General features: G+C 32.0%; 2 protein-coding genes and 2 pseudogenes across 2 annotated transcripts; 2 read left to right on the top strand and 2 right to left on the bottom strand.

Annotated features, from left to right (window-relative positions):
- Positions 1 to 604: 604 nt before the first annotated feature.
- LOC119597519 (beta-parvin-like) lies at positions 605 to 4,622 on the bottom strand (the record flags this gene model as incomplete). Its single annotated transcript, XM_037947097.1, is given in 9 exon segments — positions 605 to 953; positions 1,364 to 1,451; positions 1,819 to 1,974; positions 2,434 to 2,574; positions 2,761 to 2,922; positions 3,246 to 3,343; positions 3,819 to 3,834; positions 3,836 to 3,993; positions 4,502 to 4,622. Coding segments are annotated over 9 exon segments (1,017 nt in total), but the record flags the coding sequence as incomplete, so codon positions are not given.
- Positions 4,623 to 5,552: 930 nt separating this feature from the next.
- On the top strand, positions 5,553 to 9,563 carry LOC119597518 (beta-parvin-like; the record flags this gene model as incomplete). Its single annotated transcript, XM_037947096.1, is given in 9 exon segments — positions 5,553 to 5,661; positions 6,172 to 6,345; positions 6,826 to 6,923; positions 7,247 to 7,408; positions 7,594 to 7,734; positions 8,194 to 8,349; positions 8,715 to 8,762; positions 8,764 to 8,803; positions 9,214 to 9,563. Coding segments are annotated over 9 exon segments (1,005 nt in total), but the record flags the coding sequence as incomplete, so codon positions are not given.
- Positions 9,564 to 16,642: 7,079 nt separating this feature from the next.
- On the bottom strand, positions 16,643 to 20,448 carry LOC119597517 (annotated as a pseudogene).
- A 111-nt stretch (positions 20,449 to 20,559) lies between these two features.
- On the top strand, positions 20,560 to 25,151 carry LOC119597516 (annotated as a pseudogene).
- Positions 25,152 to 26,057: the final 906 nt, after the last annotated feature.

Here is a 26,057-nt window from a genome sequence, read left to right as displayed (position 1 = left end):
AATAAATGCTCCACACAATTAAATGCAGGATTCTGTTATGGAACCACTACTAGGAACAGTTATGGCATACAAAAATACATTATACATGGCTGATAACAATGTAGGTGTGAAGGAAAGAACTTAAATATTTTGTCATTACAATATCCCTTGCAACAGGAAGTAGTCCTGACACTATTAAAGCTTCTGAGAAGACGGTATATTTTGCCCAATTTCGGAGAGATAAATATTGTTAATTTGAAAACAGATTTCATTTTGCAGTTATTAAGAAAAATAAATATAGATTAAGTTGAGTCTGACCTTATTTTAAAAACTGAAATAAAAGTAAACCCTGGGTTAATTACATGCAGTTGCCACAAAATTCAAATGTTATTCTCATCTTCACATTTGATGATAATAATAATAATAATAATCATAATCATAATAATAATCATCATAATAATAATAATAATAATAATAATAATAATAATAATAATAATAATAATAATAATAATAATAATAATAAAACATGAACACATCTTTAAACCAATGAACAATTACTATATCTTCTTCAGCTACAGAAAAAAATCTGTATATTCTATTAATAAAAAAAATATATATTTCTTCATTTTAATGGGAAGAAGAAGAAAAAAAATTCTCCTTTTATTATTGCTATACCGAGGAGTCCCACGAGGCACTTGTATTTTGTTATTTTGTTTTTTTTATCTCAGTTTTCAACTTACTCATTCCTTTCATTCACAACATAACTGCAGTGTACATTCCATCCTCAACAAAAGAACACTGACCAAAACCCAAATAATTCTTTCCCGAGGAAAAGAGAAGGACGGTCGCATCTCGGGTTCCAGCTGGTGATTTTGGTGGGGCTTGCGAATGTCAGTCTTAGTTTGTGTTCTTGTAGCGTGTGAACAGGTTGTACAGAACACGGAGAGTGGACTTGAGATCAGCATTCACAATGTCTGAAAAGAGTTTATTTATGCTTTACCTGAAGTTTGGCATCAGGTAACTGATATAAGAATTAGGCCATTGCTGCTGGGTATATGTACTATCACCTATAGTTTCCTTTTGTGAATTCTGTTTGCACATAGATGGCTCTACAAGTGCTCAGCCACCTGGGAGCCAATTAGTAACTCTACATAACTAATCTATTTTTTCTTGCATTAGTTATTTAATATAAACAAATTTAAATTTGTCTTTAAATAACTGCAAGATAAATATAATATGTATTACAAAATTTCATATATTTTTTCCCCATACAGTTAAATTCTCTTTAGTCAATAAATTGGACACATATAAAAAAAAATGAGAGCATAGAAATAGAAATGATAGGAACTTAATTTTCTATAATAAAATAAACAATTCTACATACCCTCAGGTCTTGCTTTGGGCTTAGCCAGACCTGCATCCATCATCAATTCAAATGACTGTGAGACATTGTGCAACTTTTCGTCAAACGTCTGAAAAGAGTGGAAGATTACTTCACTGGTGACCTATTTTTGTGATTCATTCTTATCTGTAACTGACAACGTATTCCCCTACCTCATTATAATATTAATGAATCTTGTATCTACTATAAAAAGGCCTCTACCTTCTACTTCCTGAAATGTCAAAATTGAAAAAGAGTAAATGTTAAATGATTCTTGATTAGCTATTATATTTTTAAATTATAAAATGAAAAAAATCTCACATTCCTCCCACACTCAAACACTTCCCCACATATACACAAAAGGTCACCCCCCACAGCCCAGTATCCATACAAATATACCCTTCATACACACAAACCCAAGCACACACATACACAGAGTGCCAGCTGTTACCACTCACCTTGGGTGTCAGGAAGAAGTGGTGCAATGGGACAAAGTATCCCTCAAGGAGGCCCATGAGGAGGCACAGGTACACACCGTCATTGAACTCTGTCTCAATGTCACTCACTTCCAGGTTGATTTTATTCAGCTGCTTGTTGACAAAGGTTACTAGAGACTGAGGGAAGAACATGAAAATAAGACTGGTTAGAATAAATGAGGATGAGCAAACAGGATAGGGGTAAAACAATAAGAGAACTGATAAAATGCTAACATATGAAAAAGATACTGGAAACTCTAGATATTTGGGATTAAGAATAAATTGCCAGAATAGACAAAAATTAAAAGCTAAACATGATGAACAACAGAAAATTAACAGATGTGAAAAACTGTGTATATGTATGTGTTCTTTGGAACTGTGAGTGACTCTAACCTTGCAAAATATAGGTTATATGTAAAGTGTAACAAATACCTCTTGACAGGAACATATTCCTAAACTTTGTGAAATCTGCTAATACTCTCCAGCAGCATTTATCCAAATTATTAAATAGATATAAATAAATAAACAAACAACCAATAATATCAACAAACTATAACAAGAAATACAAATTGCACTGTACATGCAAAATCCACTAACCCTCTTGACAACAGCAAGCTTGTCAGGTGCATGATCGAACAAGGTGTCGAAAGCATCTCTCTCGCATCTGAGGCCCAAGTCGTCGTATGTGCCTGTCAGCTCTTCTGCCACAATCCGGTGGTTGAGCTGCCCATCACGTTTCTGTACGGTGATGAAAAGGCAAAAAAAATTGAAGTTCATTTTCTCTATAGTGGCAAGCGGCAATCTACTCTTCTCTTAAAACAGATGAGATAAATGGTGTAAAAAATAACTAGCCAGAAGAAAACAAAACTGATGTGGAAATCCTAATTAGCTGATAAAAGAAAAGAAAAGAAAAAATATACTCACCTGCACAATAACAACATTGATGATACAATTTTCGGGCAGCCTGATGGGAGCACGGAAGTGGCGGGCTAATGCCACGAGGAGGTGGAGAATTGCAACAATATTTTTGGAGTGGATGGACTCGACTGACCACTTGTGAGGGCCATAGCGACTGAGACCCAAGATCTGTGAAGCAATTGTAGTAATTCTTTAAACCCTGTGCTTTTTTATTCAGTATGAGATATGAGATAAAGCACTTTACTCATCTACAAAATGTCTGGTAAAAATCATTATAGGTATTTGCTATAATAGTCAAGAAATTAAAAAGAGAGTGCTGTATGGGAAACGTATTCATTATGTATATATCACACAATTTAGTGAAAAAGCCAATACAATAGTACCTAGCACCACCAAATCTAAATATATGAAGAAAAAAAGAAGAGAACGGAGAAAAAGAAAACATACGTAGGCAGCCCTATCAGAGCCATAAAACAAACTGATGTACATACATGGTTGGCAGCATTGAGGACAATACGCAACTTCTGCTTCTGGCCTTCTTCACTTTGAGTCACTTCCTGTACGTCTAGAGTGTTGTTTGTCAACTTCTCTGTTGTTTATAGAAAAAATACTTAAAGTTATAGAGATAAAAATATATATGAATATAAACTAAAAATTAAATACATATAGACACACAAACCCAAAAAATAAGCAGTTACAAACTTTTAAAGGATAGAGCATTCCCTGTGTATAACAAGCAATAGTATATAAAGGAAACAGTGATATCAGCACTTTCAAGTAACAATTAATGAAACATTAATAACTACGAACAAATACCAAGACACATCAAAGTGACCTTCTTAACTACTTTGCATAATTTCTAAAACATAAAATATAGATAATAAAGAAATAAATTGATACACCAATGTTTAAATAAATCCCTAGAAGAAGAAGAAGAAGAAGAAGAAGAGGACCAAACAGGAGAAGAAGCTGAAGAAGAACAAAAAGACAAAAATTGTGGAAGAAAAAAGAGGAGAATGAGACAGACAGAAAATTAATACAAAAACATAAAGAAAAGCACCAACCAATGAGCTTGGGGAAAGACCATCCCATCGTACAGGTCCTCCTCAATGTGCTTGACAATGATGCGGTCGTTGGCAAGCTCATCATTAATCCACTCAATGAGGATACCAATAAGCTCCTTCAGCTTGGGGTCCTCATACGACCGTGGTTCAATCATTGACCTCTCCTCATTGTCATCTGTTTAAGGAATGGAGAGGAGACATAATAATTAAGCCTAGAGGACCCCAGTGCCATACTGAACAATGTGTTTAGGGCTACATGGAGTCAACAGCCTGAGGGAAAAATTAGGAGCATGGGAAACATGATCTTAGCTGCAGCATACATATATATATTTTTTTAGGTAATGAGGCTATAAAGAGGCCTACTTTTGAGGGCCTACTTCTCTTCAATTAATGCAGCCAGGGTCAACCATAAGCACAACTGTTTAGTATGCACAACTTAGAGCTGGCTGCTAGGATAACGCATGGATGGGGTAAAATATATCAAATGAATTTATCTTTTGATAATGGATTCTATTGTATAATGCTTATGATATCCATAATAAAAGCAGATAATTCCAACCGCTAGTATTAATAAACAGTATCAAAAATAACAATACTGGTATATGAAAATGAAAACAATTTAACAATAATAGCAACAGCAGAAAAAAAAGGAAATATTATTCTCCACTAAGGATAAAACTCACCCAGGTTGTAATCATCAGGAGGGATGTCAACTGACATAGGTGCGCCAGGCGAGTCGATAGCATACTTCCCTTCTGTTTGTACCTCTTGAACTAAGGGAAGAGAAGATAAAAATGAATCAAAAACAGATCAGCTAGTTGTAGAATTTACTTTTTGATCTGTGCATTGCTGGATTAAAAAAAAAGGCCTTTAAATTGGAAAAAAAGGTAACAAATAAAAAGACAAGATGAGGCATTGAACTTCCTGCAGCACTTCCTTCCCAGTTTGGGTCATGAGATAATGTGTGCGAAAAGCCTAGTGCAGACTAATGTATGAGAAGGGAGATAGGAGGTACCACCTTCTGATGGAATCCTTTTTACATCCTAGAAGAAAGAAACAAAGAAAGAAAGTTTAAATAAATCCCCAGAAGAAGAAGAAGAAACATACACATACATATATATCTATAACTATCTCTTGCTCTTTATATATATATATATATATATATATATATATATATAAAATATATATATATATATATATATATATATATATATATAATATATATATATATTTTAATATATATATATATATATATATAGATATATATATATATATATATATATATATATATATATATATATATATATATATATTATATATATATATATATATATAAAGAGCAAGAGATAGTTATAGATATATATGTATGTGTATGTTTCTTCTTCTTCTTCTGGGATTTATTTAAACTTTCTTTCTTTGTTTCTTTCTTCTAGGATGTAAAAAGGATTCCATCAGAAGGTGGTACCTCCTATCTCCCTTCTCATACATTAGTCTGCACTAGGCTTTTCGCACACATTATCTCATGACCCAAACTGGGAAGGAAGTGCTGCAGGAAGTTCAATGCCTCATCTTGTCTTTTTATTTGTTATTTTATTTTTCTTCATTTTCCTTTCTTCTCTTTTCTTTTTCATTTCTTTACCTTTTTTTCCAATTTAAAGGCCTTTTTTTTTAATCCAGCAATGCACAGATCAAAAAGTAAATTCTACAACTAGCTGATCTCTTTTTGATTCATTTTTATCTTCTCTTCCCTTAGTTCAAGAGGTACAAACAGAAGGGAAGTATGCTATCGACTCGCCTGGCGCACCTATGTCAGTTGACATCCCTCCTGATGATTACAACCTGGGTGAGTTTTCTCCTTAGTGGAGAATAATATTTCCTTTTTTTTTCTGCTGTTGCTATTATTGTTAAAATTGTTTTCATTTTCATAAACCAGTATTGTTATTTTTGATACTGTTTATTAATACTAGCGGTTGGAATTATCTGCTTTTATTATGGATATCATAAGCATTATACAATAGAATCCATTATCAAAAGATAAATTCATTTGATATATTTTACCCCATTCATGCGTTATCCTAGCAGCCAGCTCTAAGTTGTGCATACTAAACAGTTGTGCTTATGGTTGACCCTGGCTGCATTAATTGAAGAGAAGTAGGCCCTCAAAAGTAGGCCTCTTTATAGCCTCATTACCTAAAAAAATATATATATGTATGCTGCAGCTAAGATCATGTTTCCCATGCTCCTAATTTTTCCCTCAGGCGGTTGACTCCATGTAGCCCTAAACACATTGTTCAGTATGGCACTGGGGTCCTCTAGGCTTAATTATTATGTCTCCTCTCCATTCCTTAAACAGATGACAATGAGGAGAGGTCAATGATTGAACCACGGTCGTATGAGGACCCCAAGCTGAAGGAGCTTATTGGTATCCTCATTGAGTGGATTAATGATGAGCTTGCCAACGACCGCATCATTGTCAAGCACATTGAGGAGGACCTGTACGATGGGATGGTCTTCCACAAGCTCATTGGTTGGTGCTTTTCTTTATGTTTTTGTATTAATTTTCTGTCTGTCTCATTCTCCTCTTTTTTCTTCTTCCACAATTTTTGTCTTTTTGTTCTTCTTCAGCTTCTTTCTCCTGTTTGGTCCTCTTCTTCTTCTTCTTCTTCTTCTTCTAGGGATTTATTTAAACATTGGTGTATCAATTTATTTCTTGATTTATCTATATTTTATGTTTTAGAAATTATGCAAAGTAGTTAAGAAGGTCACTTTGATGTGTCTTGGTATTTGTTGGTAGTTATTAATGTTTCATTAATTGTTACTTGAAAGTGCTGATATCACTGTTTCCTTTATATACTATTGCTTGTTATACACAGGGAATGCTCTATCCTTTAAAAGTTTGTAACTGCTTATTTTTTGGGTTTGTGTGTCTATATGTATTTAATTTTTAGTTTATATTCATATATATTTTTATCTCTATAACTTTAAGTATTTTTTCTATAAACAACAGAGAAGTTGACAAACAACACTCTAGACGTACAGGAAGTGACTCAAAGTGAAGAAGGCCAGAAGCAGAAGTTGCGTATTGTCCTCAATGCTGCCAACCATGTATGTACATCAGTTTGTTTTATGGCTCTGATAGGGCTGCCTACGTATGTTTTCTTTTTCTCCGTTCTCTTCTTTTTTTCTTCATATATTTAGATTTGGTGGTGCTAGGTACTATTGTATTGGCTATTTCACTAAATTGTGTGATATATACACACAGCACTCTCTTTTTAATTTCTTGACTATTATAGCAAATACCTATAATGATTTTTACCAGACATTTTGTAGATGAGTAAAGTGCTTTATCTCATACTAATGCTTTATCTCATATCTCATACTGAATACAAAAGCACAGGGTTTAAAGAATTACTACAATTGCTTCACAGATCTTGGGTCTCAGTCGCTATGGCCCTCACAAGTGGTCAGTCGAGTCCATCCACTCCAAAAATATTGTTGCAATTCTCCACCTCCTTGTGGCATTAGCCCGCCACTTCCGTGCTCCCATCAGGCTGCCCGAAAATTGTATCATCAATGTTGTTATTGTGCAGGTGAGTATATTTTTTCTTTTCTTTTCTTTTATCAGCTAATTAGGATTTCCACATCAGTTTTGTTTTCTTCTGGCTAGTTATTTTTTACACCATTTATCTCATCTGTTTTAAGAGAAGAGTAGATTGCCGCTTGCCACTATAGAGAAAATGAACTTCAATTTTTTTGCCTTTTCATCACCGTACAGAAACGTGATGGGCAGCTCAACCACCGGATTGTGGCAGAAGAGCTGACAGGCACATACGACGACTTGGGCCTCAGATGCGAGAGAGATGCTTTCGACACCTTGTTCGATCATGCACCTGACAAGCTTGCTGTTGTCAAGAGGGTTAGTGGATTTTGCATGTACAGTGCAATTTGTATTTCTTGTTATAGTTTGTTGATATTATTGGTTGTTTGTTTATTTATTTATATCTTTTTAATAATTTGGATAAATGCTGCTGGAGAGTATTAGCAGATTTCACAAAGTTTAGGAATATGTTCCTGTCAAGAGGTATTTGTTACACTTTACATATAACCTATATTTTGCAAGGTTAGAGTCACTCACAGTTCCAAAGAACACATACATATACACAGTTTTTCACATCTGTTAATTTTCTGTTGTTCATCATGTTTATCTTTTAATTTTTGTCTATTCTGGCAATTTATTCTTAATCCCAAATATCTAGAGTTTCCAGTATCTTTTTCATATGTTAGCATTTTATCAGTTCTCTTATTGTTTTACCCCTATCCTGTTTGCTCATCCTCGTTTATTCTAACCAGTCTTATTTTCATGTTCTTCCCTCAGTCTCTCGTAACCTTTGTCAACAAGCAGCTGAATAAAATCAACCTGGAAGTGAGTGACATTGAGACAGAGTTCAATGACGGTGTGTACCTGTGCCTCCTCATGGGCCTCCTTGAGGGATACTTTGTCCCATTGCACCACTTCTTCCTGACACCCAAGGTGAGTGGTAACAGCTGGCACTCTGTGTATATGTGTGCTTGGGTTTGTGTGTATGAAGGGTATATTTGTATGGATACTGGGCTGTGGGGGGTGACCTTTTGTGTATATGTGGGGAAGTGTTTGAGTGTGGGAGGAATGTGAGATTTTTTTCATTTTATAATTTAAAAATATAATAGCTAATCAAGAATCATTTAACATTTACTCTTTTTCAATTTTGACATTTCAGGAAGTAGAAGGTAGGGCCTTTTTATAGTAGATACAAGATTCATTAATATTATAATGAGGTAGGGGAATACGTTGTCAGTTACAGATAAGAATAAATCACAAAATAGGTCACCAGTGAAGTAATCTTCCACTCTTTTCAGACGTTTGACGAAAAGTTGCACAATGTCTCACAGTCATTTGAATTGATTTATGGATGCAGGTCTGGCTAAGCCCAAAGCAAGACCTGAGGGTATGTAGAATTGTTTATTTTATTATAGAAAATAAAGTTCCTATCATTTCTATTTCTATGCTCTCATTTTTTTTTATGTGTGTCCAATTTATTGACTAAAGAGAATTTAACTGTATGGGGAAAAAATATATGAAATTTTGTAATACATATTATATTTATCTTGCAGTTATTTAAAGACAAATTTAAATTTGTTTATATTAAATAACTAATGCAAGAAAAAATAGATTAGTTATGTAGAGTTACTAATTGGCTCCCAGGTGGCTGAGCACTTGTAGAGCCATCTATGTGCAAACAGAATTCACAAAAGGAAACTATAGGTGATAGTACATATACCCAGCAGCAATGGCCTAATTCTTATATCAGTTACCTGATGCCAAACTTCAGGTAAAGCATAAATAAACTCTTTTCAGACATTGTGAATGCTGATCTCAAGTCCACTCTCCGTGTTCTGTACAACCTGTTCACACGCTACAAGAACACAAACTAAGACTGACATTCGCACGCCCCACCAAAATCACCAGCTGGAACCCGAGATGCGACCGTCCTTCTCTTTTCCTCGGGAAAGAATTATTTGGGTTTTGGTCAGTGTTCTTTTGTTGAGGATGGAATGTACACTGCAGTTATGTTGTGAATGAAAGGAATGAGTAAGTTGAAAACTGAGATAAAAAAAAACAAAATAACAAAATACAAGTGCCTCGTGGGACTCCTCGGTATAGCAATAATAAAAGGAGAATTTTTTTTCTTCTTCTTCCCATTAAAATGAAGAAATATATATTTTTTTTATTAATAGAATATACAGATTTTTTTCTGTAGCTGAAGAAGATATAGTAATTGTTCAGTGGTTTAAGATGTGTTCATGTTTTATTATTATTATTATTATTATTATTATTATTATTATTATTATTATTATTATTATTATTATTATTATTATTATGATGATGATTATTATTATGATGATTATTATTATGATTATGATTATTATTATTATTATTATTATCATCAAATGTGAAGATGAGAATAACATTTGAATTTTGTGGCAACTGCATGTAATTAACCCAGGCTTTACTTTTATTTCAGTTTTTAAAATAAGGTCAGACTCAACTTAATCTATATTTATTTTTCTTAATAACTGCAAAATGAAATCTGTTTTTCAAATTAACAATATTTTATCTCTCCGAAATTGGGCAAAATATACCGTCTTCTCAGAAGCTTTAATAGTGTCAGGACTACTTCCTGTTGCAAGGGATATTGTAATGACAAAATATTTAAGTTCTTTCCTTCACACCTACATTGTTATCAGCCATGTATAATGTATTTTTGTATGCCATAACTGTTCCTAGTAGTGGTTCCATAACAGAATCCTGCATTTAATTGTGTGGAGCATTTATTATGTTAGAATATTGTATTCAATTCTTGAAACTAAAATCAATGTGTTCTTTTGGTTATAGAGCTTTAAGCTTACAAGGTGGTCATGAAGACAGCTCTAACACTGTCATCATAACTAAAATCCTTCCTGTGTTGAAAAAGGAAAAATCATATAGCTATATTTATTGGAGAATGGAAATATTACAGTTGTTTGCTTTTGATATTTTAAAGATGAATTCATTTTAATTTCCAAATTATACCTAATATTATTTCAAGACAAAAACTACCGTGTTCAGTTGAAACAGTGTACAATGAGCTCATCTTTTTGTCTCCATTGTTTTTGTGTCAAGTTATTTGATCAACCACAAAGTCATTCTTTAACTGGAATAATAATTGAGAAATCAGCAGAGCTAAATTTGTAAAATAGAAGCTTATCAATAGGTTTTAGAGATCATTTGTTTTCAGGAAAATGTAAATAATTAGACACTGAAGCATAAATTAACCTAGTATACTTGAAATGCAAACATAATAACATCAATATTGAAAAGTCATAATGGTGCTCCTGTATTGTTCATAGTGGTTGTGAAGATGTGAGCCCCACTGGTTAATTTTTCAAATTGTGTAATGAAATGTAACAGTATTTAATGTGTTATTATTAAGTGTTCTTTTGTGTATTTTCTAGAGTGTTTACACAAAAATGTAATGTGTTCAGATTTTATAGAAAGATATGGTAAATTATATGTAACATGAACTAACCAGATCATTTTCTAAAAAATTGTTTTTGAGAAGAATTTCTTTATTGGAACCATTGCATTTTACTCTGTTAAAGCCATGACATGTTTTCTGTCAAGAAGATTCTCTGTTAAATGCTTGCAATATGAAAATGAACACCTGTTTCATGTATTTCTTTTAATGTTGAAATCTGAGATTAGCTTTTTTTGTATATCCAAATAAGAAAAAAAGGAATAGGATTTTCTGCATATTATAATTTTTTGACTTCTTGTTCTTGCTACATTTGTTAAAACTAGAGAGAAATGAGTACGCACAAAAGTAATTATAAATATCTGTTTCATGTTTGTTATTTTTATATCATGGATTTATTCATGTTACAGCCTATAGGCCCAATATCTAGTGCCAAAGTTGTTAGTTTTAAGATTTTTATTTTCTCTTCCACTGCTAAACCCAAATTTTTAAAAAGCTGCACAAGTCCATTTATTAATGTATTATAAAACTTACAAAAAAAATTAATAACATTCTTCAAACTGGTGCCTTCCTTTGCCTTTTAACAATAAAAACCCTTTAACAAAGTAGCACGATCATTATCCTGACATCCTCGTGTTCAGAGAAAAGAAAAAGACAAAACTGCTACAATTTCGACTGATTATAAGTTGTAATAAAACTGATTATTGATGTGTTTTTGTGAGATTCATCCTAATAATGATTTTATATTTGAAACTAATACAATAATATAATGATTAGATTATTAAGTAAGTCGACTATCAACACAATAAAAGAAAAAAAAAATGTGATAAGAATAGAAGAAAATATGTATAACTGTTCAAATCATTATGAATTCTTCTTTAGTCATGGTTATCTACTTGAATTCTAGAAAATACTTGTCTTGTGATATCAAAATCATGACAATGATGAAATGGTGATATACTGATAATGATGACAATGACAATTGATGATGATGAGGACGATGATACAATGAATTGATGATGATGTCTACATAAAATTCATAGTCTATTAAATTTAACTTTTATACATGGTAAGATGATCTAATAAGGTAAAAACAGACAAAAAAATTCCATTTATTTCCTGTTATGATGCACATATAAATAATATACAAAATATTAAGTACAGACATTGCGTATTATATACAAATACAACAGAATTAGTAGAAAACAAATGAATTCTAATAAATGTAAGGTACTGGCACTTAAGAGCTACAAATTTCCAATAAATTTCATATATATATATACAATTATCAAAATTATGTAAATCAAATACGTTTTCACTGTACCACTTCATTCAGTTGCATTCAAAAAAAAAATTGTTTTGACCAAAGTGTAAAAGTTCAGACAGTGAAATATTACTTACAAACTATTTGCAACATGCTTTTTGTTTTCATCATTCCCTTAGAAAATATCTTTCAATTTTTCTACAAAGACTTCACAGCATATATGTTATATATTTTTGAAAAAAACTGTTTATACCAAAGGTCCTCCTTAAATTTAACTTTATCATTGTACATTACAAAATATGAATCCTAAGAGTCAAATTACTTTACTAAAGCGATATAATAAAAACAATAATGTCAATATTTTCATTATCATTATCATCACCATCAAATTAACAATAACAATAACAACAAAATAAAAATAAAAATAAAACCCATATAATGACTAATACTTGTATTCACTGTCTTTCAAAGCACAAATCTACCGAATAATAAACATTTTACAAGAAATTGTCTTTATAAAAACTGATAATAATTACTCCACTATGAGGGAGTGGCTGATTTTAACACAATACTTTAAAAATCTCAATTCACTGAGGAAAGGGGAAATTAACACTTGCTGAATACACCTCTACCACCAATATATGAGGTAGTCATTTGTCTATCATCTGCAAAACCTGAAGTAATTTCTAGACTCAATGATGCTTTTGATGGCAAAAATACATGCCATGTTCATCATGCTTTTTGTTTATCCATGGTTTACACATAGATGGCTCCACAACTGCTTAGTCATCAAGATATTGTATCCACCTATTACCCTTTCCCTTGTTTTCATTTCAAAAAATCAAAAGGGAAAGGGTAATAGGTAGGACTACCAATTTTCCTTGATGACTAAGCAGTTGTGGAGCCATCTATGTGTAAACCATGGATAAAAAAAAAAGCATGATGAACATGGATGTATTTTTGCCATCAAAAGCATCATTGAGTCTAGAAATTACTTCAGGTTTTGCAGATGATAGACAAATGACTACCTCATAAAATTGGTGGTAGAGGTGTATTCAGCAAGTTTTTAATTTCCCCTTTCCTCAGTGAATTGAGATTTTTAAAGTATTGTGTTAAAATCAGCCACTCCTCATAGTGGAGTAATTATTATCAGTTTTAAAGAAAATTTTCTTGTAAAAATGTTTATTATTCGGTAGATTTGTGCTTTAAAAGATAGTGAATACAAGTATTAGTCATTATATGGGTTTATTTTTATTTTTATTTTGTGTTTTGTTATTTTTAAATTTTTGATGGTGATGATAATGATAATGAAAATATGACATTATTTTTTTTATATTATCGCTTTAGTAAAGTAATTGACTCTTAGGATTCATATTTTGTAATGTACAATGATAAAGTTAAATTAAGGAGGACCTTTGGTAAAAAACATTTTTTTTCAAAAATATATAACATATATGCTGTGAAGTCTTTGTAGAAAAAATTGAAAGATATTTTCTAAGGGAATGATGAAAACAAAAAGCATGTTGCAAATAGTTTGTAAGTAATATTTTACTGTCTGAACTTTTACACTTTGGCAAAACAATTTTTTTTTTGAATGCAACTGAATGAAGGGGTACAGTGAAAACGTATTGATTTACATAATTTTGATAATTGTATATTATAATATAAAATTTATTGGAAATTTGTAGCTCTAAGTGCCAGTACCTTACATTTTTTAGAATTCATTTGTTTACTACTAATTCTGTTGTATTTGTATATAATACGCAATGTCTGTACTTAATTTTTTGTATATTATTTATATGTGCATCATAACAGGAAATAAAGGGAAGTTTTTTGTCGGTTTTACCTTATTAGATCATTTCCCAATGTATAAAATTTAAAATTTTAATAGACTATGAAATTTTATATGTAGACATCATCATCATCAATTCATTGTATCATCGTCCTCATCATCATCAATTGTCTTTGTCATCATTATCAGTATATCACCATTTCATCATTGTCATGATTTTGTATCACAAGACAAGTATTTTCTAGAATTCAAGTAGATAACCATGACTAAAGAAAAAATCATAAATGATTTGAAGTTTTATACATTTTTTCTTCTATTCTTATCACATTTTTTTTTTCTTTTATTGTGTTGATAGTGGGACTTACTAATAATCTAATCATTAATTATTGTATTAGTTTCAAATATAAAATCATTTGGGAGGAATCTCACAAAAACACATCAATAATCAGTTTTATTACAACTTATAATCAGTCGAAATTGTAGCAGTTTTGTCTTTTTCTTTTCTCTAAACCCACGAGGATGTCGGATAATGATCGTGCTACTTTTTTAAAGGGGTTTTTTATTGTTAAAAGGCAAAGGGAAGGCACCAGTTTGAAGAATGTTATTAATTTTTTTGTAAGTTTATAATACATTAATAAAGGACTGTGCAGCTTTTTAAAAAATTTGGGTTTAGCAGTGGAAGAGAAAATAAAAATCTTAAAACTAAAAATTTTTGGGCACTAGATATTGGGCCTATAGGCTGTAACATGAATAAATCCATGATTTTAAAAAATAACAAACATGAAAACAGATATTTATAATTACTTTTGTGCGTACTCATTCTCTCTAGTTTTAACAAATGTAGCAAGAACAAGAAGTCAAAAAATTATAATATGCAGAAAAATCCTATTCCTTTTTTTCTTATTTGGATATAAAAAAAAAAGCTAATCTCAGATTTCAACATTAAAAGAAATACATGAAACAGGTTTTCATTTTCATTTTGCAAGCATTTAACAGAGAATCTTCTTGACAGAAAACATGTCATGGCTTTAAAACAGAGTAAAATGCAAGGTTCCAATAAAGAAATTCTTCTCAAAAACAATTTTTTAGAAAATGATTGGTTAGTTCATGTTACATATAATTTACCATATCTTTCTATAAAAATCTGAACCAAAATTACTTTTTTGTGTAAACACTCTAAAAAATACACAAAAAAACACTTAATAATAACACATTAAATACTGTTACTTTTCTTTACAAAATTTTGAAAAATTAAAACCAGTGGGGCTCAACTTCACAACCACTATAAAACAAACAGGAGCACCATTATGACTTTTCAATTTTGATGTTATTATGTTTGCATTTCAAGTATACTAGGTTAATTATGCTTCAGTGTCTAATTATTTACTTTTTCCCTGAAAACAAATGATCTCTAAAACCTATTGATAAGCTTCTATTTTACAAATTTAGCTCTGCTGATTTCTCAATTATTATTCCAGTTAAAGAATGATTTTGTGGTTGATCAAATAACTGACACAAAAACAATGGAGACAAAAAGATGAGTCATTTACACTGTTTCAACTGAACACGGTAGTTTTGTCTTGAAATAATATTGGGTAAAATTTTGGGAAAAATTAAAATGAATTCATCTTTAAAATATCAAAAGCAAACAACTGTAATTTCCATTCTCCAATAAATATAGCTATATGATTTTTCCTTTTTTCAAACACAGGAAGGTTTTTAGTTATGATGACAGTGTTAGAGCTGTTCATGACCACCTTGTAAGCTTAAAGCTCTATAACCAAAAGAACACTTTGATTTAGTTTCAAAAATTTGAATACAATATTCTAACATAATAAATGCTCCACACAATTAAATGCAGGATTCTGTTATGGAACCACTACTAGGAACAGTTATGGCATACAAAAATACTTTATACATGGCTGATAACAATGTAGGTGTGAAGGAAAAAAACTTAAATATTTTGTCATTACAATATCCCTTGCAACAGGAAGTAGTCCTGGACACTATTAAAGCTTCTGAGAAGACGGTATATTTTGCCCAATTTCGGAGAGATAAAATTTTGTAATTTTAAAAAAACAGATTTCTTTTTGCAGTTATTAAGAAAAATAAAATATAGATTAAGTTGAGTCTGACCTTATTTTAAAAACTGAAATAAAAGTAAAGCCTGGTTAATTACATGCAGTTGCCACAAAATTCAAATGTTATTCTCATTTTCACATTTGATGATAATAATAATAATAATAATAATCAAAATCATAATAATAATCATCATAATAATAATCATCATCATAATAATAATAATAATAATAATAATCATAATAATAATAATAATAATAATAATAATAATAATAATAATAATAATAAAAACATGAACACATCTTAAACCACTGAACAATTTAATACTTCTTCAGCTACAGAAAAAAATCTGTATATTCTATTAATAAAAAAAATATATATTTCTTCATTTAAGGGGAAGAAGAAGAAAAAAAATTCTCCTTTTATTATTGCTATACCGAGGAGTCCCACGAGGCACTTGTATTTTTTTATTTGTTTTTTTTATCTCAGTTTTCAACTTACTCATTCCTTTCTTTCACAACATAACTGCAGTGTACATTCCATCCTCAACAAAAGAACACTGACCAAAACCCAAAATAATTCTTTCCGAGGAAAAGGAAGGACGGTCGCATCTCGGGTTCCAGCTGGTGATTTGGTGGGGCGTGCGAATGTCATTTCTTAGTTTGTGTTCTTGTAGCGTGTGAACAGGTTGTACAGAACACGGAGAGTGGACTTGAGATCAGCATTCACAATGTCTGAAAAGAGTTATTTATGCTTTCCCTGAATTTTGGCATCAGGAAAACTGATATAAGAATTAGGCCATTGCTGCTGGGTATATGTACTATCCCCTTTATAGTTTCCTTTTGTGAATTCTGTTTGCACATAGATGGCTCTACAAGTGCTCAGCCACCTGGGAGCCAATTAGTAACTCTACATAACTAATCTATTTTTCTTGCATTAGTTATTAATATAAAAAAATTTTAAAATTTGTCTTTAAATAACTGCCAAGATAAATATAATATGTATTACAAAATTTCATATATTTTTTCCCCATACATTTAAAATTTCTCTTTAGTCAATAAATTGGACACACATAAAAAAAAATGAGAGCATAGAAATAGAAATGTAGGAACTTTATTTTCTATAATAAAATAAACAATTCTACATACCTCAGGTCTTGCTTTGGGTTTAGCCAGACCTGCATCCATCAATCAATTCAAATGACTGTGAGACATTGTGCAATTTTTCGTCAAACGTCTGAAAAGAGTGGAAGATTACTTCACTGGTGCCCTTTTTTTGTGATTTATTTTTATCGTAACTGACAACGTATTCCCCTACTCATTATAATATTAATGAATCTTGTATCTACTATAAAAAGGCCTTACCTTCTACTTCCTGAAATGTCAAAATTGAAAAAGAGTAAATGTTAAATGATTCTTGATTAGCTATTATATTTTTAAATTATAAAATGAAAAAAATCTCACATTCCTCCCACACTCAAAACTTCCCCACATATACACAAAAGGTCACCCCCCACAGCCCAGTATCCATACAAATATACCCTCATACACACAAACCCAAGCCAAAATATACACAGAGTGCCAGCTGTTACCACTCCCCTTTGGGTGTCAGGAAGAAGTGGTGCAATGGGACAAAGTATCCCTAAGAGGCCCATGGGGAGGCACGGGTACACACCGTATTGAACTCTGTCTCAATGTCACTCACTTCCAGGTTGATTTTATTCAGCTGCTTGTTGACAAAGGTTACGAGAGACTGAGGGAAGAACATGAAAATAAGGACGGTTAGAATAAATGAGGATGAGCAAACAGGATAGGGGTAAAACAATAAGGAACTGATAAAATGCTAACATATGAAAAAGATACGGGAAAAACTCAGATATTTGGGATTAAGAATAAATTTGCCAGAATAGACAAAAATTAAAAGATAAACATGATGAACAACAGAAAATAACAGATGTGAATAACTGTGTATATGTATGTGTTTTTTGGGAAAACTGTGAGGACTCTAACCTTGCAAAATTAGGTTATATGTAAAGTGTAAAAATACCTCTGACAGGAACATATTCCTAAACTTTGTGAAATTGCTAATACTCTCCAGCAGAAATTTATCCAAATTTTTAAAAAAAGATATAAATAAATAAACAAACAACCAATAATATCAAAAAAACTATAACAAAAAATTTACAAATTGCACTGTACATGCAAAATCCACTAACCCTCTTGACAACAGCAAGCTTGTCAGGTGCATGATCGAACAAGGTGTCGAAAGCATCTCTCTCGCATCTGAGGCCCAAGTCGTCGTATGTGCCTGTCAGCTCTTCGCCACAATCCGGGGTGAGCTGCCCATCACGTTTCTGTACGGTGATGAAAGGCAAAAAAATTGAATTTCATTTTCTCTATAGTGGCAAGGGGCAATTACTCTTCTCTTAAAACAGATGAGATAAAGGGTGTAAAAAATAACTAGCCAGAAGAAAACAAAACTGATGTGGAAATCCTAATTAGCTGATAAAAGAAAAGAAAAAAAAAAAAATATACTCACCTGCACAATAACAACATTGATGATACAATTTCGGGCAGCCTGATGGGAGCACGGAAGTGGCGGGCTAATGCCACAAGGAGGTGGAGAATTGCAACAATATTTTGGAGTGGATGGACTCGACTGACCACTGTGAGGGCCATAGGGGACTGAGACCCAAGGATCTGTGAAGCAATTGTAGTAATCTTTAAACCCTGTGCTTTTGTTTTCAGTATGAGATATGAGATAAAGCATTAGTATGAGATAAAGAAACTTATCATCTACAAAATGTCTGGTAAAAATCATTATAGGTTTTTGCTATAATAGTCAAAAAATTAAAAAAGAGAGTGCTGGTGTATATATCACACAATTTAGTGAAATAGCCAATACAATAGTACCTAGCACCACCAAATCTAAATATTATGAAAAAAAAAAGAAGAGAACGGAGAAAAAGAAAACATACGTAGGCAGCCCTATCAGAGCCAAAAAACAAACTGATGTACATACATGGTTGGCAGCATTGAGGACAATACGCAATTTCTGCTTCTGGCCTTTTTCACTTTGAGTCACTTCCTTACGTCTAGAGGTTGTTTGTCAACTTCTTGTTTTTATAGAAAAAATACTTAAAGTTATAGAGATAAAAATATATATGAAATAAACTAAAAATTAAATACATATAGACACACAAACCCCAAAAAAAATAAGCAGTTACAAAATTTTAAAGGATAGAGCATTCCCTGTGTATAACAAGCAATAGTATAAAAAGGAACAGTGATATCAGCACTTTCAAGTAACAATTAATGAAAACATTAAAAAACTACCAACAAATACCAAGACACATCAAAGTGACTTCTTAACTACTTTGCATAATTTCTAAAACATAAAATATAGATAAATCAAGAAAAAAAATTGATACACCAATGTTTAAATAAATCCCTAGAAGAAGAAGAAAGAAGAAGAAGAGGACCAAACAGGAGAAAGAAGCTGAAGAAGAACAAAAAGACAAAAATTGTGGAAGAAAAAAAAGAGGAGAATGAGACAGACAGAAAATTAATACAAAAACATAAAGAAAAGCACCAACCAATGAGTTTGGGGAAAGACCATCCCATCGTACAGGTCCTCCTCAATGTGTTTGACAATGTGCGGTCGTTGGCAAGCTCATCATTAATCCACTCAATGAGGATACCAATAAGCTCCTTCAGTTGGGGTCCTATATGACCGTGGTTCAATCATTGACCTCTCCTCTTTGGGTCATCTGTTTAAGGAATGGAGAGGAGACATAAAAATTTAAGCCTAGAGGACCCCAGTGCCATACTGAACAATGTGTTTAGGGCTACATGGAGTCAACAGCCTGAGGGAAAAAATTAGGAGCAGGGGAAAAACATGATCTTAGCTGCAGCATACATATAATATTTTTTTAGGTAATGAGGCATAAAGAGGCCTACTTTTGAGGGCCTACTTCTCTTAAAATAATGCAGCCAGGGTAAAACCATAAGCAAACGTTTAGTATGCACAACTTAGAGCGGCTGCTAGGATAACGCATGGATGGGGTAAAATATATCAAATAGAATTTATCTTTTGATAATGGATTCTATTGTATAATGCTTATGATATCCATAATAAAAGCAGATAATTCCAACCGCTAGTATTAATAAACAGTATCAAAAATAACAATACTGGTTTATGAAAATGAAAACAATTTTAACAATAATAGCAACAGCAGAAAAAAAAGGAAATATTATTCTCCACTAAGGAGAAAACTCACCCAGGTTGTAATCATCAGGAGGGATATCAACTGACATAGGTGCGCCAGGCGAGTCGATAGCATACTTCCCTTCTGTTTGTACCTCTTGAACTAAGGGAAGAGAAGATAAAAATGAATCAAAAACAGATCAGCTAGTTGTAGAATTTACTTTTTGATCTGTGCATTGCTGGATTAAAAAAAAAGGCCTTTAAATTGGAAAAAAAAGGTAAAGAAATGAAAACGAAAAGAGAAGAAAGGAAAATGAAGAAAAATAAAATAACAAATAAAAAGACAAGATGAGGCATGAACTTCCTGCAGCATTCCTTCCCAGTTGGGTCATGAGATAATGTGTGCAAAAAAGCCTAGTGCAGACTAATGTATGAGAAGGGGATAGGAGGTACCCCCTTTCTGATGGAATCCTTTTTACATCCTAGAAGAAAGAACAAAGAAAGAAAGTTTAAATAAATCCCAGAAGAAGAAGAAGAAAATACACATACATATAATCTATAACTATCTCTGCTCTTTATATATAATATATATAATATATAATAATATATATATAAAATATATATATAATATATATATATATATATATAATATATATATATTTTATATATATATTTTATTATATATATAAAATATATATTATATAAAATATATATATATATATATATATATATATATATAAAATATAATATATATTTTATATATATATATATATTTTATATATATATATATATATATATATAATATATATATATATAAAGAGCAAGAGATAGTTATAGATATATATGTATGGTATGTTTCTTCTTCTTTTTTCTGGGGATTTATTTAAACTTTCTTTCTTTGTTTTTTTCTTCTAGGATGTAAAAAGGATTCCATCAGAAGGTGGTACCTCCTATCTCCCTTCTCATACATTAGTCTGCACTAGGCTTTTCGCACACATTATCTCATGACCCAAACTGGGAAGGAAGTGCTGCAGGAAGTTCAATGCCTCATCTTGTCTTTTTTTTTGTTATTTTTTTTTTCTTCATTTCCTTTCTTCTCTTTCTTTCATTTCTTACCTTTTTTTCCAATTTAAAGGCCTTTTTTTTTAATAAAGCAATGCACAGACCCAAAAAGTAAATTCTACAACTAGCTGATCTGTTTTTGATTCATTTTTATCTTCTCTTCCCTTAGTTCAAGAGGTACAAACAGAAGGGAAGTATGCTATCGACTCGCCTGGCGCACCTATGTCAGTTGATATCCCTCCTGATGATTACAACCTGGGTGTTTTTTCTCCTTAGTGGAGAATAATATTTCCTTTTTTTTCTGCTGTTGCTATTATTGTTAAAATTGTTTTCATTTTCATAAACCAGTATTGTTATTTTTGATACTGTTTATTAATACTAGCGGTTGGAATTATCTGCTTTTATTATGGATATCATAAGCATTATACAATAGAATCCATTATCAAAAGATAAATTCATTTGATATATTTTACCCCATTCATGCGTTATCCTAGCGGGCCAGCTCTAAGTTGTGCATACTAAACAGTTGTGCTTATGGTTGACCCTGGCTGCTTTAAATTTAAAGAGAAGTAGGCCCTCAAAAGTAGGCCTCTTATAGCCTCATTACCTAAAAAAATATATATATGTATGCTGCAGCTAAGATCATGTTTCCCATGCTCCTAATTTTTCCTCAGGTGTTGACTCCATGTAGCCCTAAACACATTGTTCCAGTATGGCACTGGGGTCCTCTAGGCTTAATTATTATGTCTCCTCCCCCATTCCTTAAAAACAGAGACAATGAGGAGAGGTCAATGATTGAACCACGGTCATATGAGGACCCCAAGCTGAAGGAGCTATTGGTATCCTCATTGAGTGGATTAATGATGAGCTTGCCAACGACCGCGCATCATTGTCAAGCACATTGAGGAGGACCTGTACGATGGGATGGTTTTCCACAAGCTCTTTGGTTTGGTGCTTTCTTTATTTTTTTGTATTAATTTTCTGTCTGTCTCATTCTCCTCTTTTTCTTCTTCCACAATTTTTGTCTTTTGTTCTTCTTCAGCTTCTTTCTCCTGTTTGGTCCTCTTTCTTCTTTTTTCTTCTTTCTTAGGGATTTATTTAAACATTGGTGTATCAATTTTTCTTGATTTATCTATTTTTTATGTTTTAGAAATTAGAAAGTAGTTAAAAAGGTCACTTTGATGTGTTTTGGGTATTTGTTGGTAGTTATTAATTTTTCATTAATTGTTACTTGAAAGTGCTGATATCACTTTTTCCTTTATATACTATTGCTTGTTATACACAGGGAATGCTCTATCCTTTAAAAGTTTGTAACTGCTTTTTTTTTGGGGTTTGGGGTCTATATGTATTTAATTTTAGTTTATATTCTATATATTTTATCTCTATAACTTTAAGTATTTTTTCTATAAACAACAGAGAAGGTTGACAAACAACACTCTAGACGTACAGGAAGTGACTCAAAGGGGAAGAAGGCCAGAAGCAGAAATTTGCGTATTGTCCTCAATGCTGCCAACCATGTATGTACATCAGTTTTTTTTAGGGGCTCTGATAGGGCTGCCTACGTATGTTTTCTTTTTCTCGTTCTCTTCTTTTTTCTTCATATATTTAGATTTGGTGGTGCGGGTACTTTTGTTTTGGGCTATTCACTAAATTGTGTGATATATACACACAGCACTCTCTTTTTAATTTTTTGACTATTATAGCAAATACCTATAATGATTTTTACCAGACATTTGTAGATGAGTAAAGTGCTTTATCTCATACTAATGCTTATCCCCATATCTCATACTGAATAAAAAAGCACAGGGTTTAAAGAATTACTCCCAATTGCTTCACAGATCTTGGGTCTCAGTCGCTATGGCCCTACAAGTGGTCAGTCGAGTCCATCCACTCCAAAAAATATTTTTGCAATTCCCAACCTCTTGTGGCATTACCCCCGCCACTTCCGTGCTCCATCAGGCTGCCCGAAAATTGTATCATCAATGTTGTTATTGTGCAGGTGAGTATATTTTTTCTTTCTTTTCTTTATCAGCTAATTAGGATTTCCACATCAGTTTTGTTTTCTTCTGGCTAGTTTTTTTTTACACCATTTATCTCATCTGTTTTAAGAGAAGAGTAGATTGCCGCTTCCCACTATAGGGGAAAATGAACTTAAATTTTTTTTGCCTTTCATCACCGTACAGAAACGTGATGGGCAGCTCAACCACGGATTGGGGCAGAAGAGCTGACAGGCACAACGACGACTTGGGCCTCAGATGCGAGAGAGATGCTTTCGACACCTTGTTCGATCAGCACCTGACAAGCTTGCTGTTGTAAAGAGGGTTAGTGGATTTGCATGTACAGTGCAATTTGTATTTCTTGTTATAGTTTGTTGATATTTTTGGTTTTTTGTTTTTTTAAATTTATATCTTTTTAAAAATTTTGGGATAAATGCTGCGGGGAGAGTATTAGCAGATTTCACAAAGTTTAGGAATATGTTCCTGTCAAGAGGTATTTGTTACACTTTACATATAACCTATATTTTGCAAGGTTAGAGTCACTCACGTTCCAAAGAAACACATACATATACACAGTTATTCACATCTGTTAATTTTCTGTTGTTCATCTGTTTATCTTTTAATTTTGTCTATTCTGGCAATTTATTCTTAATCCCAAATATCTAGAGTTTCCAGTATCTTTTTCAATTGTTAGCATTTTATCAGTTCTCTTATTGTTTTACCCCTATCCGTTTGCTCATCCTCATTTATTCTAAACCAGTCTTATTTCATGTTCTCCCTCAGTCTCTCGTAACCTTTGTCAAAAAAGCAGCGGGAATAAAATCAACCGGGAATTTGAGTACATTGAGGACAGAGTTCAATGACGGTGTGTACCTGTGCCTCCTCATGGGCCTCCTTGAGGGATACTTTGCCCCATTGCACCACTTCTTCCTGACACCCAAGGTGAGTGGTAACAGCTGGCACTCTGTGTATATGTGTGCTTGGGTTTGTGTGTATGAAGGGTATTGTATGGATACGGGGCTGTGGGGGGTGCCTTTTGTTTTATATGTGGGGAAGTGTTTGAGTGGGGGAGGGAATGGAGATTTTTTTCATTTTAATTTAAAAATATAATAGCTAATCAAGAATCATTTAACATTTACCTTTTTCAATTTTGACATTTCAGGAAGTAGAAGGTAGAGGCCTTTTTATAGTAGATACAAGATTCATTAATATTATAATGAGGTGGGGGGAATACTTTGTCAGTTACAGATAAGAATAAATCAAAAAAAAATAGGTCACCAGTGAAGTAATCTTCCACTTTTTTCAGACGTTGACGAAAATTTTGCACAATGTCTACAGTTCATTTGAATTGATGATGGATGCAGGTCTGGCTAAGCCAAAGCAAGACCTGAGGGTATGTAGAATTGTTTTTTTATTATAGAAAATAAAGTTTCATCATTCTATTTCTATGCTCTCATTTTTTTTTATGTGTGCCCAAATTTTATTGACTAAAGAGAATTTAACTGTAGGGGGAAAAAATATATGAAATTTTGTAATACATATTATATTTATCTTGCAGTTATTTAAAGAAAAAATTTAAATTTGTTTATATTAAATAACTAATGCAAGAAAAAAATAGTTTAGTTATGTAGAGTTACTAATTGGCTCCCAGGGGCTGAGCACTTGTAGAGCCATCTATGTGCAAACAGAATTCACAAAAAGGAAACTATAGGTGATAGTACATAACCCAGCAGCAATGGCCTAATTCTTATATCAGTTACCTGATGCCAAACTTCAGGTAAAGCATAAATAAACTCTTTTCAGACTTTGTGAATGCTGATCTCAAGTCCACTCTCCGTGTTCTGTACAAACCTGTTCACACGCTACAAGAACACAAACTAAGACTGACATTCGCACCCCCCACCAAAATCACCAGCTGGAACCCGAGATGCGACCGTCCTTCTCTTTTCCTCGGGAAAAGAATTTTTTGGGGTTTTGGTCAGTGTTCTTTTGTTGAGGATGGAATGTACACTGCAGTTATGTTGTGAATGAAGGAATGAGTAAGTTGAAAACTGAGAAAAAAAAAAAACAAAATAACAAAATACAAGTGCCTGGGTGGGACCCTCGGTATAGCAATAATAAAAGGAGAATTTTTTTTCTTCTTCTTCCCATAAAATGAAGAAAATATATATTTTTTTTATTAATAGAATATACAGATTTTTTCTGTAGCTGAAGAAGATATAGTAATTTTTCAGTGGTTTAAGATGTGTTCATGTTTTTATTATTATTATTATTATTATTATTATTATTATTATTATTATTATTATTATTATTATTTTTTTATTTTTATTATGATGATGATTATTATTATGATGATTATTATTATGATTATGATTATATTTTATTATTATTATCATAAAATTTGTGAAGATGAGAATAAAATTTGAATTTTGTGGCAATGCATGTAATAACCCAGGCTTTATTTTTATTTCAGTTTTTAAAATAAGGTCAGACTCAACTTAATCTATATTTTTCTTAATAACTGCAAAATGAAATCGTTTTTCAAATTAACAATATTTTATCTCTCCGAAATTGGGCAAAATATACCGTCTTCTCAGAAGCTTTAATAGTGTCAGGACTACTTCCTGTTGCAAGGGATATTGTAATGACAAAATATTTAAGTTCTTTCCTTCACACCTACATTGTTATCAGCCATGTATAATGTATTTTGTATGCCATAACTGTTCCTAGTAGTGGTTCCATAACAGAATCCTGCTTTTAAATTGTGTGGAGCATTTATTATGTTAG

The sequence above is a fragment of the Penaeus monodon genome, chromosome 39, assembly GCF_015228065.2.
Source record: "Penaeus monodon isolate SGIC_2016 chromosome 39, NSTDA_Pmon_1, whole genome shotgun sequence".
Classification (NCBI taxonomy): Eukaryota; Metazoa; Arthropoda; class Malacostraca; order Decapoda; family Penaeidae; genus Penaeus; species Penaeus monodon.
Note: the sequence above shows the minus strand (reverse complement) of the source record. Positions and strands in the feature narration are given on the sequence as shown.